We start from the raw sequence: 17,304 nt of genomic DNA, 5'->3' as shown, positions 1-17,304 counted from the left end.
TGAAGTCTTTGTTTTTTTAAAATAAAACGCAACATTTAAGTAGAAATCTAAAATAAGTCTACATTTCCACAGTTGAAGGATGTCACTACATGGCACATTTATGGCTATTATTTGTAAATTATATAGAGCTCATCCAAAATATCGTTCGGGTTTGGAATTTAAAAACACTTTTATGTTGCACTGCTCATGTGTGGTGTGTAACTCTTTGAATGGCTGAGGGTTTTGAGTGCGTTAAAATAACTTCAATTATGTTTCTTTTTCTGTTTAAAATCACTCTCATCACAGGGCTCAATATGAAGCACACCAATTATTCCTACAATGAACTTCTATAGAGTAACACCACACCTAAAGTGGTGCAAAAAGCTTTTACGCACAACCATTACGCACATATTTATTGTAGAATCACCCAGTTAAACTTGTCAAAGTATAAAATAAAAAAAATAGTCACTTTCTTGACCCACAGATTATGATTATGGTTTTCACTGCAGAGACAATAAACTCCATTTGTCAAACAGTGATCCTTTATTGTACTATATATTATAAAAGGTCCGTAATGTCCACTTTTGCAGACTTCTTTTAGTCATTTAATGTATATGTATTTCCAAAAGGCAATACATCTGTCTCATCTTATTACACAGAGACAATTCGACTCATGTTGTTGTGGCTTTTTGCTTCAAATAAATGTATCAGTTGGATCTAAATATTGACCTTGTACTGCAAATACGAAATCCATCGTGGCCATACTTTTATATCTTGGAGAAAGCCACATATATTATAGTATTACTTGCATCACTGAAATACCTCCATTAGCTTGACATTTGTGGCTCATTTATGGGCGACGCACACTGCCCCCTCGTGGCGCAGAAAGGAACTGACACGGCCCAAAGGCAAAACCATTTTATTCACATTCAACATTAAAATTCCAAGCCACACTCACCGCAGAATACACCACAATATTCCTATAGCACTTCAGCAGAGACGCACTGAAGTCTGACCTATCACGAGCGAGCAAACGACAGGTAAATCAACACAGAGAACTTACTTAAAGGTGCGTTCAACCAAAGCAAAATGTTAGGACAGTTTCTTGGCAGTTTAAAGGTAAATGTTAAACAGAAAAGTGGAAACTGGTCGATGTTTGTGAGAAGGGGCAAAAAACGTAGAGCAAAAAGGAAAGATTATTTAGTTTCAGTTTATTTCTAAGGGACAATGCAGATGAAACATTGACCTACAGGAAAAGATGCTTGTGCCAGGACAATTAGAACAATGTCAAGAAAGAGAAGCGACTTAAGTGAAAGGCACTTGTAGTGAAGGCTTCATGAACGACTGTAGGCCGACGTGTGTGTTTTCTTTTCAAACGTTTACCATTTCACAACTTTGAGATCGCATTGTTAAAATAAAAAACGCCACATCATTTACCTTGGGAACACCGCTAAGAGCTTTGCGTTTAGTAGATGTCGAGCCCCTTTTTGTATCGTTAAACCACCAGGAACATACGAGATGCTCCTTTGGCCGCACAATCTCTCTTAAAAATGGAGTGATCTATTCATGAACTTTCAATTTTGATGATCCGTTCAGGACACAGCCAACAGTGTTTAAATCATGTTATCTGGTGTTGTAAGTGAGTAGACTAAAAACAGTTTACAGTCTCCATTTCCTTTTCTTAAATCCTTAAAAAGACTAGTTTGAACAATTCAACATTTCAAACTCCCCAACACAGATCTTTAATATTTTGTCCCTTTTAACCTCAAATTCATTCACACATTTGAACTTGAATTGTGGCAGTAACAGTCAAAGTGTTTGTGAAGAACACTGCTGCCCTCTAGTGTTCGAGGAAGCAACGTGCACATTGCATTTGGAACAGTTAAATACACTGTGGACTTTAAACTCTTTAAACATTACATTTTGGTTTTGGACGGTTGAAGCAGAGTGTTGTGCAAGTCCAAACAATTATGCTGCTTTGAAATAGTTGAAACTAGCATCAAACTTCTAAACAATTCTTGAGGAACATTTTTGTGCCAGTTTGATGTTGTGTTTGCTTTTTTAGGAGGTTGTTTTCAGTCGAATCCTTGCCAGTCGCTTTGTTCAGAGTCGTACTCCAGCTCCGCTCCAATGCATCGCACGCCCTCCAACAGCATGGGCGTCCCATGCTGCCGGTCTGAAAGAGAGAAGAGAGAAAAAGTCAGTTAATGTTGGAAAATATCAAACCAATTAGAGTATGTTCTTTATTAGTTAATTACAGGGGTTTTAATAGTACTGCAAAGAAAACATGGAGCCCCTTCACAACAAGAGTGCATGTTTTGTAACACACTTGACATGTAACTTTTATGGAGGATCAGCCACCGGCTCGTCTCCATGGAGATGTTCTTACTTTGCTGCTTCTAAAGAACGTTCCATCTCCATGGAGTCTGAAGGACAGAAGTTGTTTGGTACAGATTACTGCCTGGGACTGTGTCCCAAGTGTTCATTTGGGGTGTTTTCAGTTTGCAAGTCCAGACAGAAGTGATCCAATATCTCAGGATGACAACCATAAGATCACATTTAATTAATTACTTGAGAAATTAAGATGTTGTGGAGGACAAAATATTTTTGAACACCTGCCAATCAGCAAGAATTCTTCCACTTAATTCATCTAAATTAGTAGCACGGGTTTGAGCTCGTTAGCTGCATAAAGACACCCCCCAACCCCCAAATCAGTCAGACTCCAACTCCTGCTACGGGCCGGACCAAAGAGCTTTGGGGTGCTTTTCTGCACAGGGGACAGGACGACTGCTCTGTATTAAAGACAGAATGAATGGGGCCATGTGTTGCGAGATTTTGGGAAACACCCTCCTTCCATCAGTCAGAGCATTGAAGATGGGTCACGACTGGGTCTTCCAACATGACAATGACCTGAAAGCACACAGCCATAAGAAGCAGTGACTCCGTAAGAAGCATATCAAGTTTATGGAGTGACCTAGCCAGTCTCCAGACCTACATCCAGTAGAAAATCTTTGAAGGGAGCTGAACCTTCGCGTGACTCAGCCCGGAAACAGATTTGAGAAGAGTGTGCCAGAATCCCTACTGCAGTGTGCCATTAACTACAGGAAAGGTTTCACTCCTGTAATTGTATTAAACGGTTTCCAACAGCGCTGTTACAGATGTTTGAGGGTCTGATGTAAGCCATAAACTGTCATCAGCATATAGTCTGTTTGAATACCTCAGATCTGGATTGTTACTAATGGCTGTTGCAAGAGTAAATAAATAATAGTTAATTTATAGCCTAACTGCAACAGTTTTGTATTTTTGGTGTCCTCAACGTCACAGACGCCAAGAACTCCACTGGTTACAGGAACGTGCTTATCCAGCACCTCTACATGGCTCATCAGATTTGCAAATGCTTGAATTGGGCGGCTACTTGTGATTTGGGGTGCGCGTTTTTTAAATTTGGGTGCAATGTTTCTTTTAGAATTTTGGTGTGTAATTAAGAATTGAAGAGCAGGATTTTGTATTTGGGTACATGTTTTTGAATTTGAATTTAGAATTCAGAATGTATGTGTATGATTTTGATTTGATTGTGATTTTGATTTGGGTGTATGTTTTTAAAAAATATTATTAATTATTAAGGTTTATGTTTTCATTTGCATGCACATTTTTAATTTGGGATGGTTGTTTTTTTGTTTATTTGGCTGTGATGCGTGTTTTGAATTTAGGTTCTTATTTTGGAAAATTTTGGTGTGTGATTTTCAATTTGGGAATGTGTTTTTGAATTTGGGTTTGTTAAAACCTGTTACCACCCACCTGTCCGCCGGCGAACATTTTCTATATCTCAAATATTCTTACATCATCACTTTTATTTCCGTGGTCAATACCAGCAAGCCATACATCATTTTAAAACTTATTTTCTCAACAAAACGAATATGTCATTGATTTACATTGAATAATATGCATGTCCTACCTGTTTGCTGTTTATGACGGACGAAACGGCTTTAATTCTGTACATCCTTGTACTCAGTCTGTCCGTAAGGAATCATTGAAAAACAATATCCACTTGTATTTTTCCTGAAGTTATCCGATTTCGAGATATTGTCAAGTAAACAAACTTTTCTTCGTTTCTCGCCGGACGAGAATGCGCTTGTCCGGCGCATTTCTCCGTCCATAACAAATGACCTGTTTGACTTATAAGATAGTGTTTGACATCGATCTCTTCCTTAGACTGTTTCCTACAGAATGAGACCATCCACGATTTTTTCTGTCACCGGGGTAGTTTGCTACAGCCTCCGGAGGAAAAAAATGCGGCGCTTCCGAAGCGCGCATCCATCTTTGTTTTTAGCCCTTAGCTTCTGCTAACAGGCACGCAGGAGACTTTGAGTGACATATTATTCTAGCCAATAAGGAGACCTTTGTCCTGATAGGCGGGACAAAGGGCTCATTGACACAGAATCTTCTGTATTCTCGTGCGTAAGGCTCCGGGAAGGCTGTAAAGAGCCAGATTTCTCGGCAGGATTTTGCGCATAACGTTTTCTGAGTTTATTAGCCTTTTGGACGTGCATTTTGTTAGATATGTATTATTATACCAATACAAAAATAAAATAAAAATATTATAATTTTTTTTTTTTTTTTTTTAACCTCTATATGGGAAATTCATGGGTAAACTCATATTTACACATTTTCACATATTTTTTTTTTAGCTGTTATAATTGCTATTAGTGGCCTACAAAACATCAAAATGTATGTTTTATGATCATAGAGGAGCTAAAATTGTAATAAAACAGTTTGGCACAGTTGGCACATATTTGGATCACTTGTTCCGAATATACTTTTTGATACAAAAAGGTCAACAGCACCAAAATGCCTGTTCCTAGAGATCTTAAACTTTACACAGTTGTTGTCAACAAGATAAACATCATGTACAGTGAACAGCATATGCACACAATGAAATATGTCATGCTCAGGACCATTACAAATGGACAATATTCAGGCGAGACTAAAAAAGGATGTTTTGTTTATGTTTGGGCCTCTGTAGTGTAAGTTCTGAAGCCCTGACAGTGTTCATGTGCACATCTGCAGAAACTAGAAGGCCTAAGCTTTCTAATGATGCATCACACTCACATGTGGAACATAAGATCCTCTTTTAATAAGCAATGCCATTTGGGTATGTCCAACCATTGTGCACAGGGCGAAAATAGGTGGGTGGTAACAGGTTAAGTTTTTTAGTTTGACTGTTATGCGTTTTTTGAATTAAGATTCTTATTTTTGAATTTTGGTGTGTGATTTTGAATTTGGGAGCGTGTTTTGGAATTTGTATGTTTTTTTTTAAATAAATTTGGCTTTAATGTGTGTTTTGAATTTAGGTTCTTATTTTTGAATTTGTGTGCGATTTTGAATTTGGGTGCATATTTTTTAGTTTGAATTTAGATGCATGGTTTTTGAGGTGAATTTAGGATTCATAAATTAGGTGTAAGTTTTTCTGGGCGCATGTTTTTTAATTAGGTGCATGTTTTTAAAGTTAGAGTTCAGAGATGCATATTGTTTTATTTGGGCGCATAATTTTAATTTTGCATGCACAGTTTTGAATTTGGTGCATATCTTTGAATTTGGGTGCACGTTTTAATTTGCGTGCACATTTTTAATTGAATGCATATTTCTGATATTTGGGGATGTGTTTTTGAATTTATGTGCTTATTTGACATTTTTGGTGTGTGGTTTTGAAATAGGTGCATGTTTTTATAAATTTGTGTGCATGTTTTGATTTGCATGCACATATTTGAATTTGGGTTCAGGAGTTTGAATTTGGGTGCATGTTTTTGAATTAGGTGCACATACGTCAATTTGAAGCTGCAATTTTTTGGAATTGGGTATGACTTTTTCCAATCAAATTTCAGAATTCATGCATTGGTGGTTCAGTGGTAGAATTCTCGCCTGCCACGCGGGAGGCCCGGGTTCGATTCCCGGCCAATGCAAAAACACTTTTTTTCAAGCACTTTTGTGTTGCTCATCAGACTTGCAAAGGCTTTAAGTACCAGATTTTACAAAATTTTACTATGAACATAACTTTTACATGTTTTAGACTAGTACACACTCTGCAGTGGTGTTGCTCTGCTGAAGACTGCTCCTCCCCCGCTTTCCTACACTTCATTGCCTCTTCACACACCCGCCTTCCTACTGACCTACTGAACTCTGCCATGTGTCAAGCCCTTCAAGATTTGTATGAGAGGTAAATGATCAAAAACTGTTTAAACTCCATATTCTATTAACCGACCCCATACTATCCAGATAAGGGAAAAGCAGGCAAAACAAACTAGTTGATTAGAAATTGCGTCGCATTTTGCGATGCGATACCGCCAAGGTTCTCCCCAGCCCAGACGGGCACATCAGGTCAGCAGACATCAAGGTGAAAGACCGGACCTTCACCCGGTCAGTCGCGAGACTGATTCTGCTGCCAGTCCTCCCGGATGAAGACGAAGGACCGGCAGTCTGAGTGGTTTGTTGCGCAGCAACCTTTTGTTTAGAGCAAATGCATTCCATACATTTGGGGGCGGCTGTACATAAGGCCCCGCTGCCCCTGTGCTCCTATGCTCTTGTAGTTCATGGGGTGACCACTAGAGGTGCTCCGGCACCACAGGGTGTCTTATGACATCCCTGCATTCCACCCTTTATTCTTTCCTCCTGCCTCACCGAGTGCCCTATGCTGTCACGGGATGTTCCTTGGTGACACTACATAGCAGCTACATTCCGCCTTTGTTCCTTTGATTCTGGGACGAGGTATACAGTGAACCCTCGTTTATCGCGGGGGTTACGTTCCAAAACGAACCCGCAATAGGCGAAATCCGCGAAGTAGAAACCTTTATTTTTTTACAGTTATTATACAATGAAATACTCCATAAAACATTGAAGCTCACGCGCGCTCTCACCGGCCTCGCAAACTTAAATTTGGCAAGCGGTTTTACGTACGTGTACATATTAATCCATAACGTTATTGACACACAGGTAGAGAAGACGCGGAGAGACTGTTTAGCCAATCAGAATGCAGAACACAATGCATGCCTTCCTGGCCTGAAGTAGTGCTCTGGCAGGCACTCCCGAGCAGTGACTTCTACAAACCTAGAACCTGCACCTTACAGTCCGCACAGTCCGGAGTTATCTCTCCAACAGGCATGTTTTTGAATTAGGTGAATGTTCTTTTTTTTTTTATTTGGGTGCATATTTCCAATTGCATGTATATCTTTGATTTTGGGCGCAGGAGTTTGTATTTAGGTGCATGTTTTTGAATTAGGTGCTTATTTTTTAATTTGAAAATAGAATTCTTTTTTTTTTTTTTTTCATTTAAAATTTCAAAATTCGATTCGGTTCGATTCCCGGCCAATGCAAAAAATTTTTTCCCCCAGCACCTCCACATTCCTCATCAGACTTGCAAATGCTTAAATGCCTGCTTTTCACAAAACTATACTAACTAATATACTATACTAATATTAACATAACTTTACATATTTTAGACTATTACATGGTTACTATTACTAAAATGGTTTATACTCTATGTTCAATCAACCACCCCACACTATCCAGAGTAGGGAAACGCAGGAAAAGCAGACAAATTGATGATGTTGAGAGAAAAAAAGGTGTTCAAGTATTTGATTTTTGCAGAATTCTTACCTGCCACGTGGGATTCACAGCCAATACAAAACACTTTTTCCCAGCCCCTCAGCATTATTTTATTCTTAAAATTTGGCTGTTTTGAATTTTGGTGTGTGATTTTTTAATTTGGCCGCAGAAGTTTGAATTTGGGTGAATGTTTTTGAATTAGGTGTGTGAATTTTGAATTGCTTTTAAAATTTGACTGTGATGCATGTTTTGAATTTAGGCCTTTCTTTTGGAACTTGTGTGTGATTTTGAAATTGGGAAAATACTTTTTTTTTTTTTCAGTTGGGCTCTTGTTTTCATTTGCAGTCACATTTGTTATTAAAAAATTGCGTGTGATGCACATTTTGAAATTAAGGTACTTATTTTTGAAAATGTTGGTGTGTGATGTATGTCTTTAATTTAGGTGTTTCTCTTTGAATTGTGGTGTGATTTTGAATTTGCATGTTTTGATTTTTTATTTGGGCGCATGTTTTCATTTGCATGCATTTTTGAATCGGGTGCATATCTTGGAACTTGGGCGCGGGAGTTTGAATTTAGGAGCATGTTTTTTATATTTGGGTGCGTATTTGCATGCATGTTTTTGGAATTAGGGAGCAAATTTTGAATTAGGTGCTTATTTTCTAATTTGAAGATAGAATTCTTTTTTTTTTTTTTTTTGCATTTAAAATTTCAGAATTCATGCATTGGTGGTTCAGTGGTAGAATTCTCACCTGCCACACGGGAGGCCCGGGTTCGATTCCCGGCTATTGCAAAACACTTTTTTTTCAAGCACTTTTGTGTTGCTCATCAGACTTGCAAATGCTTAAATGCCTGCTTTTCACAAAACTATACTATTAACATAACTAACATATTTTAGACTATTACATTGTTACCATTACTAAAATGGTTTATACTCTATGTTCAATCAACCACCCCACACTATCCAGAGGAGGGAGACGCAGGAAAAGCAGACAAATTGATGATGTTGAGAGAAAATAAGGTGTTCAAGCATGTGATTTTGACCTTAAATTAAATTTTTTATTACAAGTCATTGTAGTAGATTTGGATCTGTCTAAGGCAGCTTATAGGGACATGTGCTTGAAAATCTTAGTAAGAGAACAGAATTCTTACCTGCCACGCGGGATTCACAGCCAATACAATACACTTTTTCCCAGCCCCTCAGCATAATTTTATTCTTAAAATTTGGCTGTTTTGAATTTTGGTGTGTGATTTTTAATTTGGCCGCAGAAGTTTGAATTTGGGTGAATGTTTTTGAATTTTGAATTGTTTTTAAAATTTGACTGTGATGCATGTTTTGAATTTAGGCCTTTCTTTTGGAACTTGTGTGTGACTTTGAATTGGGTAAAATTATTATTTTTTCAGTTGGGCTCTTGTTTTCATTTGCATTCACATTTGTGATTATGAATTTGGGTGCATGTTTTTGAATTTGAATGTAGAATTCAGAATTTAGGTGTATGATTTTTATTTTTATTGTGATTTTGAATTGGGTGTATGTTTTTTTTAATTATTATTAGGGTTTATGTTTTCATTTACATTTCCATTTTTTAATTGGGTGCATAACTTTGAAATTTGGGGTTGTTTATTTATTTTACTTTTTTATTTGGCTGTGATGCATGCGTTTTAGGTTTTGATATTTGAATTTTGGGTGTGAGATTTTGAATTTGGGAGCGTTTTTAAAAAACATTTGGATTTGTTATTTAAAATTTGCGTGATGCACATTTTGAAATTAAGGTACTTATTTTTGAAAATGTTGGTGTGTGATGTATGTCTTTAATTTAGGTGTTTCTCTTTGAATTGTGGTGTGATTTTGAATTTGGTGCATGTTTTAATTTTTTATTTGGGCGCATGTTTTCATTTGCATGCACATTTTTTAATCGGGTGCATATCTAGGAACTTGTGTGCGGGAGTTTGAATTTAGGAGCATGTTTTTTTATATTTGGGTGCGTGCTTGAATGCGTGTTTTTGGAATTAGGGAGCAAATTTAGAATTTGAGGGAATATTTTTAAATTTACATTTAAAATTTAGAATTTATGCATCAGTGGTAGAATTCTCGCCTGCCACGCGGTAGGCCCGGGTTCGATTCCCGGCCAATGCAAAACATTTTTTTTCAGCACTTGCATGTTGCTAATCAGAATAGCAGATGCTGAAAGTATCAGTTTTTCACAACATTTTAATTTGAACATAACTTTTACATGTTTTAGACACCACTGTAGTGGTGTTGCTCTGCTCACTGCTCCTCCCCCGCTTTCCTTCACTTCATTTCATTGCCTCTTTAGACTCAAAGATCTGCGAGAGAGGTAAATGGTTTGTATTAGAACTAAATTATCAAAAACTGTTTAAACTCCATATTCAATCAACTGACCCCATACTATCCAGATAAGGGAAAAGCAGGCAAAACAATCTAGTTGATGATTAGAAATTACGGTGATCAAGTGTCACAAGTCACTATAATAGATAATAGACCTGGATCTATCAGTCTGTCTATCGCAGCTTATCGGGACATGCTGTTGAAAACCTTACGAAGAGGACAGGAGTTTGAATTTGGGTGCATATTTTTTAATTAAGTGTGTGTTTAAAATTTCGGTTAATGTTTTGAAGTTTTAAATTTTTTATATAGAATTCAGAATTCATGCATTGGTGGTTCAATGGCCCGGGTAGGGTCTCCCAAGACAAACAGGTCCTAGGTGACGGGTCGGACAAAGATCGGTTCAGAAGCCCCCTATGATGAGTAAAAGAACAAGGCCGTTTACGTCACCCGGATCGGCGTCACCGGGGCCTCATCCTGGAGCCAGGCCTGGGATGGGTGCTCCATGGCGAGCGCCTGGAGGCCGGGTCTTACCCCACGGGGCCCGGCCGGGCACAGCCCGAAAGAGCGACGTAGGGCCGCCCTCCCGTGGGCCCACCACCCGCAGGAGGATCCATAAGGGGCCGGTGCAGAGGCCCCTGCCGTCGACTGCCGCCCAGATCTCCAGACACAGAGACTAACTCTGGGGACATGGAATGTCACCTCGCTGGGGGGGAAGGAGCCTGAGCTTGTGCGGGAGGTTGAGCGATACAGACTAGATATAGTCGGCCTCACCTCCACGCACAGTTTGGGCTCTGGAACCCATCTCCTCGAGAGGGGCTGGACGCTCCACTTCTCTGGTGTTGCCCGCGGGGAGAGGCAGCGGGCTGGTGTGGGCTTGCTTATAGCCCCTCAGTTTACCCCAGTGAACGAGAGGGTCGCGTCCCTCCGCCTTTGGGTGGGGGACAGGTCTCTCACTGTTGTGGCGGCCTACGGGCCGAACAGCAGTGCAGAGTACCCGGCCTTCTTGGAGTCCTTGGGAGGGGTACTGGACAGTGCACTGACCGGGGACTCCGTTGTTCTACTGGGGGACTTCAACGCCCACGTGGGCAATGACTGTGACACCTGGAGAGGGGTGATCGGGAAGAACGGCTTCCCCGATCTGAACCCGAGCGGTGTTCAGTTATTGGACTTCAGTGCTAGAACACTAGAATTAGGTAGGCTATGTTTTTTTTTTTTTTTTAATTTTGGTGCATGTTTTCATTTGCATGCACACTTTTGAATTAGGTGCATATTTTCTTTGCATATTTTTTAATTGGGTGAATGATTTTGAATTTGGGGTTGTTTGTATATTTTTTTATTTGGCTGTGATGCGCGTTTTGAAATAAAACTACTTATTTTTTAAAATTTGGGTGTGTGATATATGTTTTTAATTTAGGTGTTGCTTTTTGAATTTCGTGCAGGTTTTATTTTTTTTTATTTATAAATGTATTTATTTTTCATTCGCATGCACATTTTTGAATAGAGTGCATATCTTGAAATTTAGGAGCATGTTTTTATATTTGGGTGCATGTTTGCATGATTTGCACGCATGTTTTTGGAATTAGGGAGCAAATTTAGAATTCAGAATTTAGGCATAACCTTTCTACTTGGGTGTGATTTTGAATTTGGGTGAATATTTTTATATTTACATTTGAAATTTGAAATTCATGCATTGGTGGTTCAGTGGTAGAATTCTCGCCTGCCACGCGGGAGGCCCGGGTTCGATTCCCGGCCAATGCAATACACTTTTTTCCAGCACTTTTTGTGTTGCTCATCAGCCTTGCTTAAAGTCCCACCCAGTTTCACAACTTTTTACTTTGAACATAACTTTTACATGTTTTAGATTAGTACACTGGCACTCTGCAGTAGTGTTGCTCTGCTGAAGACTGCTCCTCCCCCACTTTCCTTCACTTCACAAACTGCCTTCCTACTGAACTCTGCCATGTGGCAAGCAGAGGGAAATGTTTTGTATTAGAACTAAATGATCAAAAACTGTATAAACTCCATATTCTGTAAACTGACACCATTACTATCCAGATAAGGGAAAAGCAGGTAAAACAAACTAGATGATTAGAAATCAAGGCGATCAAGTGTGTGCTTTTGACCTGAATTTACAATTCACTATAATAGATTTAGAAATTAGTGTTTTGTAATGAGGGTGCGTGTTTTTGAATTTGGTTTTGTTTTTTCAAATTTGGATTTGTTGTTTAAAACTGTGATCCACGCTTTCAATTTGGGCGTTTCTTTGTGAAATTTGTTTTGTGATTTTGGGTGTGTGTTTTTTCGTGTTTTATATTCTATCAATTGACTGTGATTTGGAATTGGGTGCATGCTGTAATGTTGCATGCATATTTTTAGATTAGGGAGAGAGTTTTTTTTTTAGGTGCATTCTAAATTCAAAATTCATGCATTGGTGGTTCAGTGGTAGAATTCTCGCCTGCCACGCGGGAGGCCCGGGTTCGATTCCCGGCCAATGCAAAACACTTATTAAAAACTTTTTCAAAACAAGTTTTAAAAATGTTTTTACTTAGAACATATCATTTACATGTTTTAGACTAGTACAGTGTTACTCAGCAGTGATGTTGCTCTGCTTAAGACCGCTCCTCCCTCGTTTTCCTTCACTTCACACACCCGCCTTTCTACTGACCTCTGCCATGTGGCAAGCAGAAAAAAAAGTGAAGGGGAAATGTTTTGTATTAGAACTAAATTATCAAAAACTGTTTGAACTCCATATTCTATAAACTGACCCCATACTATCCAGATAAGGGAAAAGTAGCTAAAACAAACTAGATAATAAAAAATTAATTGTTAAGTGTGTACACTTTTTTCCCAGCACTTCTGTGTTGCTTATCAGACTTGCAAGCACACGCGCATGCACACACGCATGCACAAGCATGCGTGTAATTTGATTGTGATTCAAGTTTTAGATTTAAGCATTTCTTTTTGAAATTTGGTTTGTGATTTTGAATTTGGTGCATGTTTGTTTTATTTGGGTACAAAATAATGCATGCGCATATGCATGCGCAAGTGCATGTGCATGCATATGCATGCGCATGCATGCGCAAGTGCATGCATATGCAAGTGCATGCATATGAATGCGCATGCATGCATGCATGCGCAAGTGCATGCATGCGCATATGCATGCGCATGCATGCGCGCATATGCGTGCGCAAGTGCATGCATATGCGCACGCACTTGCGCACGCACTTGCGCATGCACTTGCGCACGCATATGCGCATGCATGCACTTGCGCATGCACTTGCGCACGCATATGCGCATGCATGCACTTGCGCATGCATGCGCATGCACATGCATGCACTTGCATATGCGCATGCATGCGCATGCATGCGCATGCATGCACTTGCGCATGCATGCGCATGCATGCACTTGCGCATGCATGCGCATGCATGCACTTGCGCATGCATGCGCATGCATGCACTTGCGCATGCATGCGCATGCATGCACTTGCGCATGCATGCGCATGCATGCACTTGCGCATGCATGCGCATGCATGCACTTGCGCATGCATGCGCATATGCATGCATGCGCGCATGCATGCGCATGCATATGCGCATGCATGCACTTGCGCATGCATGCGCGCATGCATGCGCATGCATATGCGCATGCATGCGCATATGCGCATGCATGCGCGCATGCATGCGCATGCATATGCGCATGCATGCATGCGCATATGCATGCGCATGCATATGCGCATGCATGCATGCGCATATGCGCATGCATGCGCGCATGCATGCGCATGCATATGCGCATGCATGCACTTGCGCATGCGCGCATGCATGCATGCGCATATGCATGCATGCACTTGCGCATGCACTTGCGCATATGCATGCATGCACTTGCGCATGCATGCACTTGCGCATATGCGTGCGCAAGTGCATGCGCAAGTGCGTGCGCAAGTGCGTGCGCAAGTGCATGCGCAAGTGCGTGTGCATATGCATGCGCATATGCATGCATAAATATCTGCATGCGCATATGCATGCGCATGCATAAATATCTGCATGCATGCGCAAATTAAAAATCATAGCGCATGCATGCATAAATATCTGCATGCATGCGCATCTGCATGCGCACGTATGCATATGCGCATGCATGCACATATGCATGCATGGATATGCGCATCTATGCATATGCATGCATACGCTATGATTTTTAATTTGGTGCCTTTTTAAAAAATATTTTATGTGGGTGCATGTTTTCATCCGCGTGCACATTTATAAATTGGGTGCATTTTTTTGATTTTGGGTGTGTGTTTTTGAATTTATTTGCTTAAATTTGGTTGTGATGCATTTTTTAAATGTATGTGCTTATTTATTAATTTTGCTGTGTGATTTGTAATTCGGGCAATGGTGTTTAATTCAAGCGCATGATTTTGAACTATGAGCGTGTTTTTTCATTAGAATTTAGAATCCAGGATTTAGGTGTAAATTTTTTTATTCAAGTGTGATTTTGAATTGGGGGCATGTTATCTTTTATTTGAGTGCATATCTTGGAACTTGGGTGCAGGAGTTGAAAGTGCATAGTTTATTTTTTGGGGTGCATGTTTTCATTTGCACGCACATTTTTAAATTGGGTGCATATCTTTGAATTTAGGCGCATGCTTTTGAATTAGGTGCATATTTTATCATTTGACTGCGATTTGGAATTGGGTGCATGCTGTAATTTTGCATGCCTATTTTTTTAATTAGGGAGAGCATTTTTTTTGGGGGCGTTTAAACTTCAGAATTCATGCATTGGTGGTTCAGTGGTAGAATTCTCGCCTGCCACGCGGGAGGTCCGGGTTCGATTCCCGGCCAATGCAAAACACTTTTTTCCCTCAGCACTTTTGTGTTGCTAATTGCAAATGCTTTAAGTACCAGATTTCACAAAATTTTACTTTGAACATAACTTTTACATGTTTTAGACCAGTACACTGTCACTCTGCAGTGGTGTTGCTCTGCTCTCCCCCACTTTCCTTCACTTCATTGCCTCTTCACCCACCTTCCTACTAAACTCTGCCATGTGCAAAACACCTTTTTTCCAGCACCTCTGTGTTGCTCAGACTTACAAATGCTTAAAGCACCAGTTTTCACAACATTTTACTTTGAAAATATGGAAAAAAAGGTTATTTGGGAACATGTTTTATTTTTGCATGCACATTGAATTAAGGTGTGGTTAGGTTAGGTGGTATGGTGTTTTGAATTTGGCCATAGGAGTTTAAATTGGGGAACATGTTTTTGAAATTAGGGTGCATGTTTTTGAATTTGAATATAACATTTTGAATTCATGCATTGGTGGTTCAGTATACTTAATTGGGTGCATGTTTTTTTTTTTTTATTTGGGGCATGTTTTCATTTACATGCACATTTTTGAATCTGGTGCATATCTTTGAATTTGGGTGCATGTTTTTGAATTAGGATGTGTTTTTTTTAGTTAGTGTTTTAAAAATTAGCTTGTGATGCATGTTTTGAATTTATGTGCTTATTTATGAATTTTGGTGTGTGATTTAGAATTGGGTGCATGCTTTCTTTTATTTGGGCGCTTGTTTTCATTTGCATGCACATATTAGAATTTGGTGCATATCTTTGAATTTGGGCACATGTTTTTGAATAAGAGTGTGCGCATTTTTGTTCAAATTTGGGTTTGTTTTTCAAATTTGGTTGTGATGCATGTTTTGAATTGTGTTTATGAATTTTGGTGTGTGATTTTAAATTAAAAACAGGATTTGAATTCAAGTGCATGTTTTTGAATTTGGGGTGTGTTTTTATATTTGAACTTAGAATTCAGAATTTAGCTGTACCTTTTAAATTTGAGTGCGACTTTGAATTGAGTGCATGTCTTAATTTTGCGTGCTTGTTTTTGAATTAAGGAGCGTGTTTCAGAATTTTGAGTTAACAGTCAGAATTTATGCATTTACTTTTAAAATAACTTTTACATGTTTTAGACTATTATGGGCTCGACACACGGGAGGCAACAAACGACAGTGACCAGCGACACCCATCTCAGCAGGTTTAAAAATCGAACACACGGACAACGATGACCTTGCAGCGACCAGCGACAGCTTCACAGGTCACGCTCTGCTCCAGATCTTGAATTTAAATGAATTTCAAGGATGAAAAGTGGCATGTGCCACAAGGGGTTTTCAAAAATAGACCAGAGGGGGAAGGCAGCCACTTTCTTTCAAAAGCAGATTCCACTATTTTCATGAAAAACAGAATATGAAAATTGGACAAATACGAGTATTTAACCTTCATGTCTGAATTTGCGCAGTTCCCCTGTCCCTGTAACCTCATTGCTCGGTCAAAGAAACTCTCTGATTGGCTGCAAAGTGGGCAACAGCGACAAAAGTTGAACATTCTTCATCTTTCAGGTTTAAGTCACAGGCCCGTGTGTGCAAGTGCGAGGTTTTCACGTGCACTTCTTTCGCTTGTTGTTGACCTGACTCATTGTCGCGCAAGTTCTATTGGAAATGAATGGAGAAGGAGCGACGTTGCTTCATGTGTGTCGAGCCCATTACACTGTCAGTCTGCAGTGGTGTTGCTCTGCTGAGGACTTTGCTCCTCCCCCACTTTCCTTCACGTCATTGCCTCTTCACACACCCGCCTTCCTACTAAACTTTGCCATGTGGCAAGCACTTAAAAAAGATCCGTGAGAGATAAATTGTTTGTATTGATCTAAATGATCAAAAACTGTTTAAACTCCATGACCAATCAAAAGCAGGCAAAACAGACCAATTGATTTGCAATTAAGGTGATCAAGTATGTGATTTTGACCCAAACATACAATTTTATTACAAGTCACTATAGTAGATTTTGACGTGAATCCATCCAATTTAACCCTCACAACCTGTAGGGACATGCTTTTAAAAACCTCACAGCCTGACCTACGCCACCAATGCATTGGTGGTTCAGTGGTAGAATTCTCGCCTGCCACGCGGGAGGCCCGGGTTCGATTCCCGGCCAATGCAAATATCCTTTTCCCGCCTTCTCAAATGACTGATAATTAGGAAAGTACACTACTTACTTTGATTGAACAACATTAAAAACTAGACCTTTCACCAATGATGTAGTGTTATACAGTAATAGACCCTGTGCACATTAGTAAATACTAGTTCCAGTTGTGAAACTCGAGATAGAGAAAGTATTTCTGGTAAGCATTTACTACACTACTGATTTAGTGGTGTTCTATCCATGTTCAGGTCAAATATACTTTATAATGGAGGATGTAGACACTGCTTCATCATCATGTGTTGATTGCCTGTTGCAATCCTTCACATCCAAAACCTGCGTCTTTGTCCATTTTTGAGCAGTTTCATTCCGAAAAAGAGGTAAAATAGATTGAAACCCAGCAAAAAAAACAAAAAC

General features: G+C 39.5%; 1 protein-coding gene, 1 long non-coding RNA gene and 4 other non-coding genes across 6 annotated transcripts in view; 5 read left to right on the top strand and 1 right to left on the bottom strand.

Annotated features, from left to right (window-relative positions):
• Positions 1-883: 883 nt before the first annotated feature.
• adissp (adipose secreted signaling protein) overlaps positions 884-17,304 on the bottom strand; it is a 49,926-nt gene continuing 33,505 nt past the window's right edge. Inside the window, exon 6 of the mRNA XM_072459214.1 lies at positions 884-2,155. Within this exon, the coding sequence (XP_072315315.1) occupies positions 2,055-2,155 (101 nt within the window). The 3' untranslated portion in view covers positions 884-2,054. The remainder of the gene's footprint in view (positions 2,156-17,304) is intronic.
• Positions 3,500-7,265, top strand: LOC140371975 (uncharacterized). The gene is made up of 3 exons (XR_011928506.1): positions 3,500-3,534; positions 5,547-5,577; positions 7,234-7,265. It is a non-coding gene; the product is annotated as an uncharacterized lncRNA (long non-coding RNA).
• trnag-gcc (transfer RNA glycine (anticodon GCC)) lies at positions 5,869-5,939 on the top strand. Its single transcript has one exon. It is a non-coding gene; the product is annotated as a tRNA-Gly (tRNA).
• trnag-gcc (transfer RNA glycine (anticodon GCC)) lies at positions 11,613-11,683 on the top strand. Its single transcript has one exon. It is a non-coding gene; the product is annotated as a tRNA-Gly (tRNA).
• trnag-gcc (transfer RNA glycine (anticodon GCC)) lies at positions 12,351-12,421 on the top strand. The gene has a single exon. It is a non-coding gene; the product is annotated as a tRNA-Gly (tRNA).
• Positions 16,837-16,907, top strand: trnag-gcc (transfer RNA glycine (anticodon GCC)). The gene has a single exon. It is a non-coding gene; the product is annotated as a tRNA-Gly (tRNA).

Source organism: Eucyclogobius newberryi, unplaced genomic scaffold (genome assembly GCF_026437365.1).
Source record: "Eucyclogobius newberryi isolate DKJ021-1_F unplaced genomic scaffold, fEucNew1.0.hap1 SCAF_22, whole genome shotgun sequence".
Taxonomy (NCBI): Eukaryota; Metazoa; Chordata; class Actinopteri; order Gobiiformes; family Gobiidae; genus Eucyclogobius; species Eucyclogobius newberryi.
This window is presented reverse-complemented; position numbering and strand designations above follow the sequence as displayed.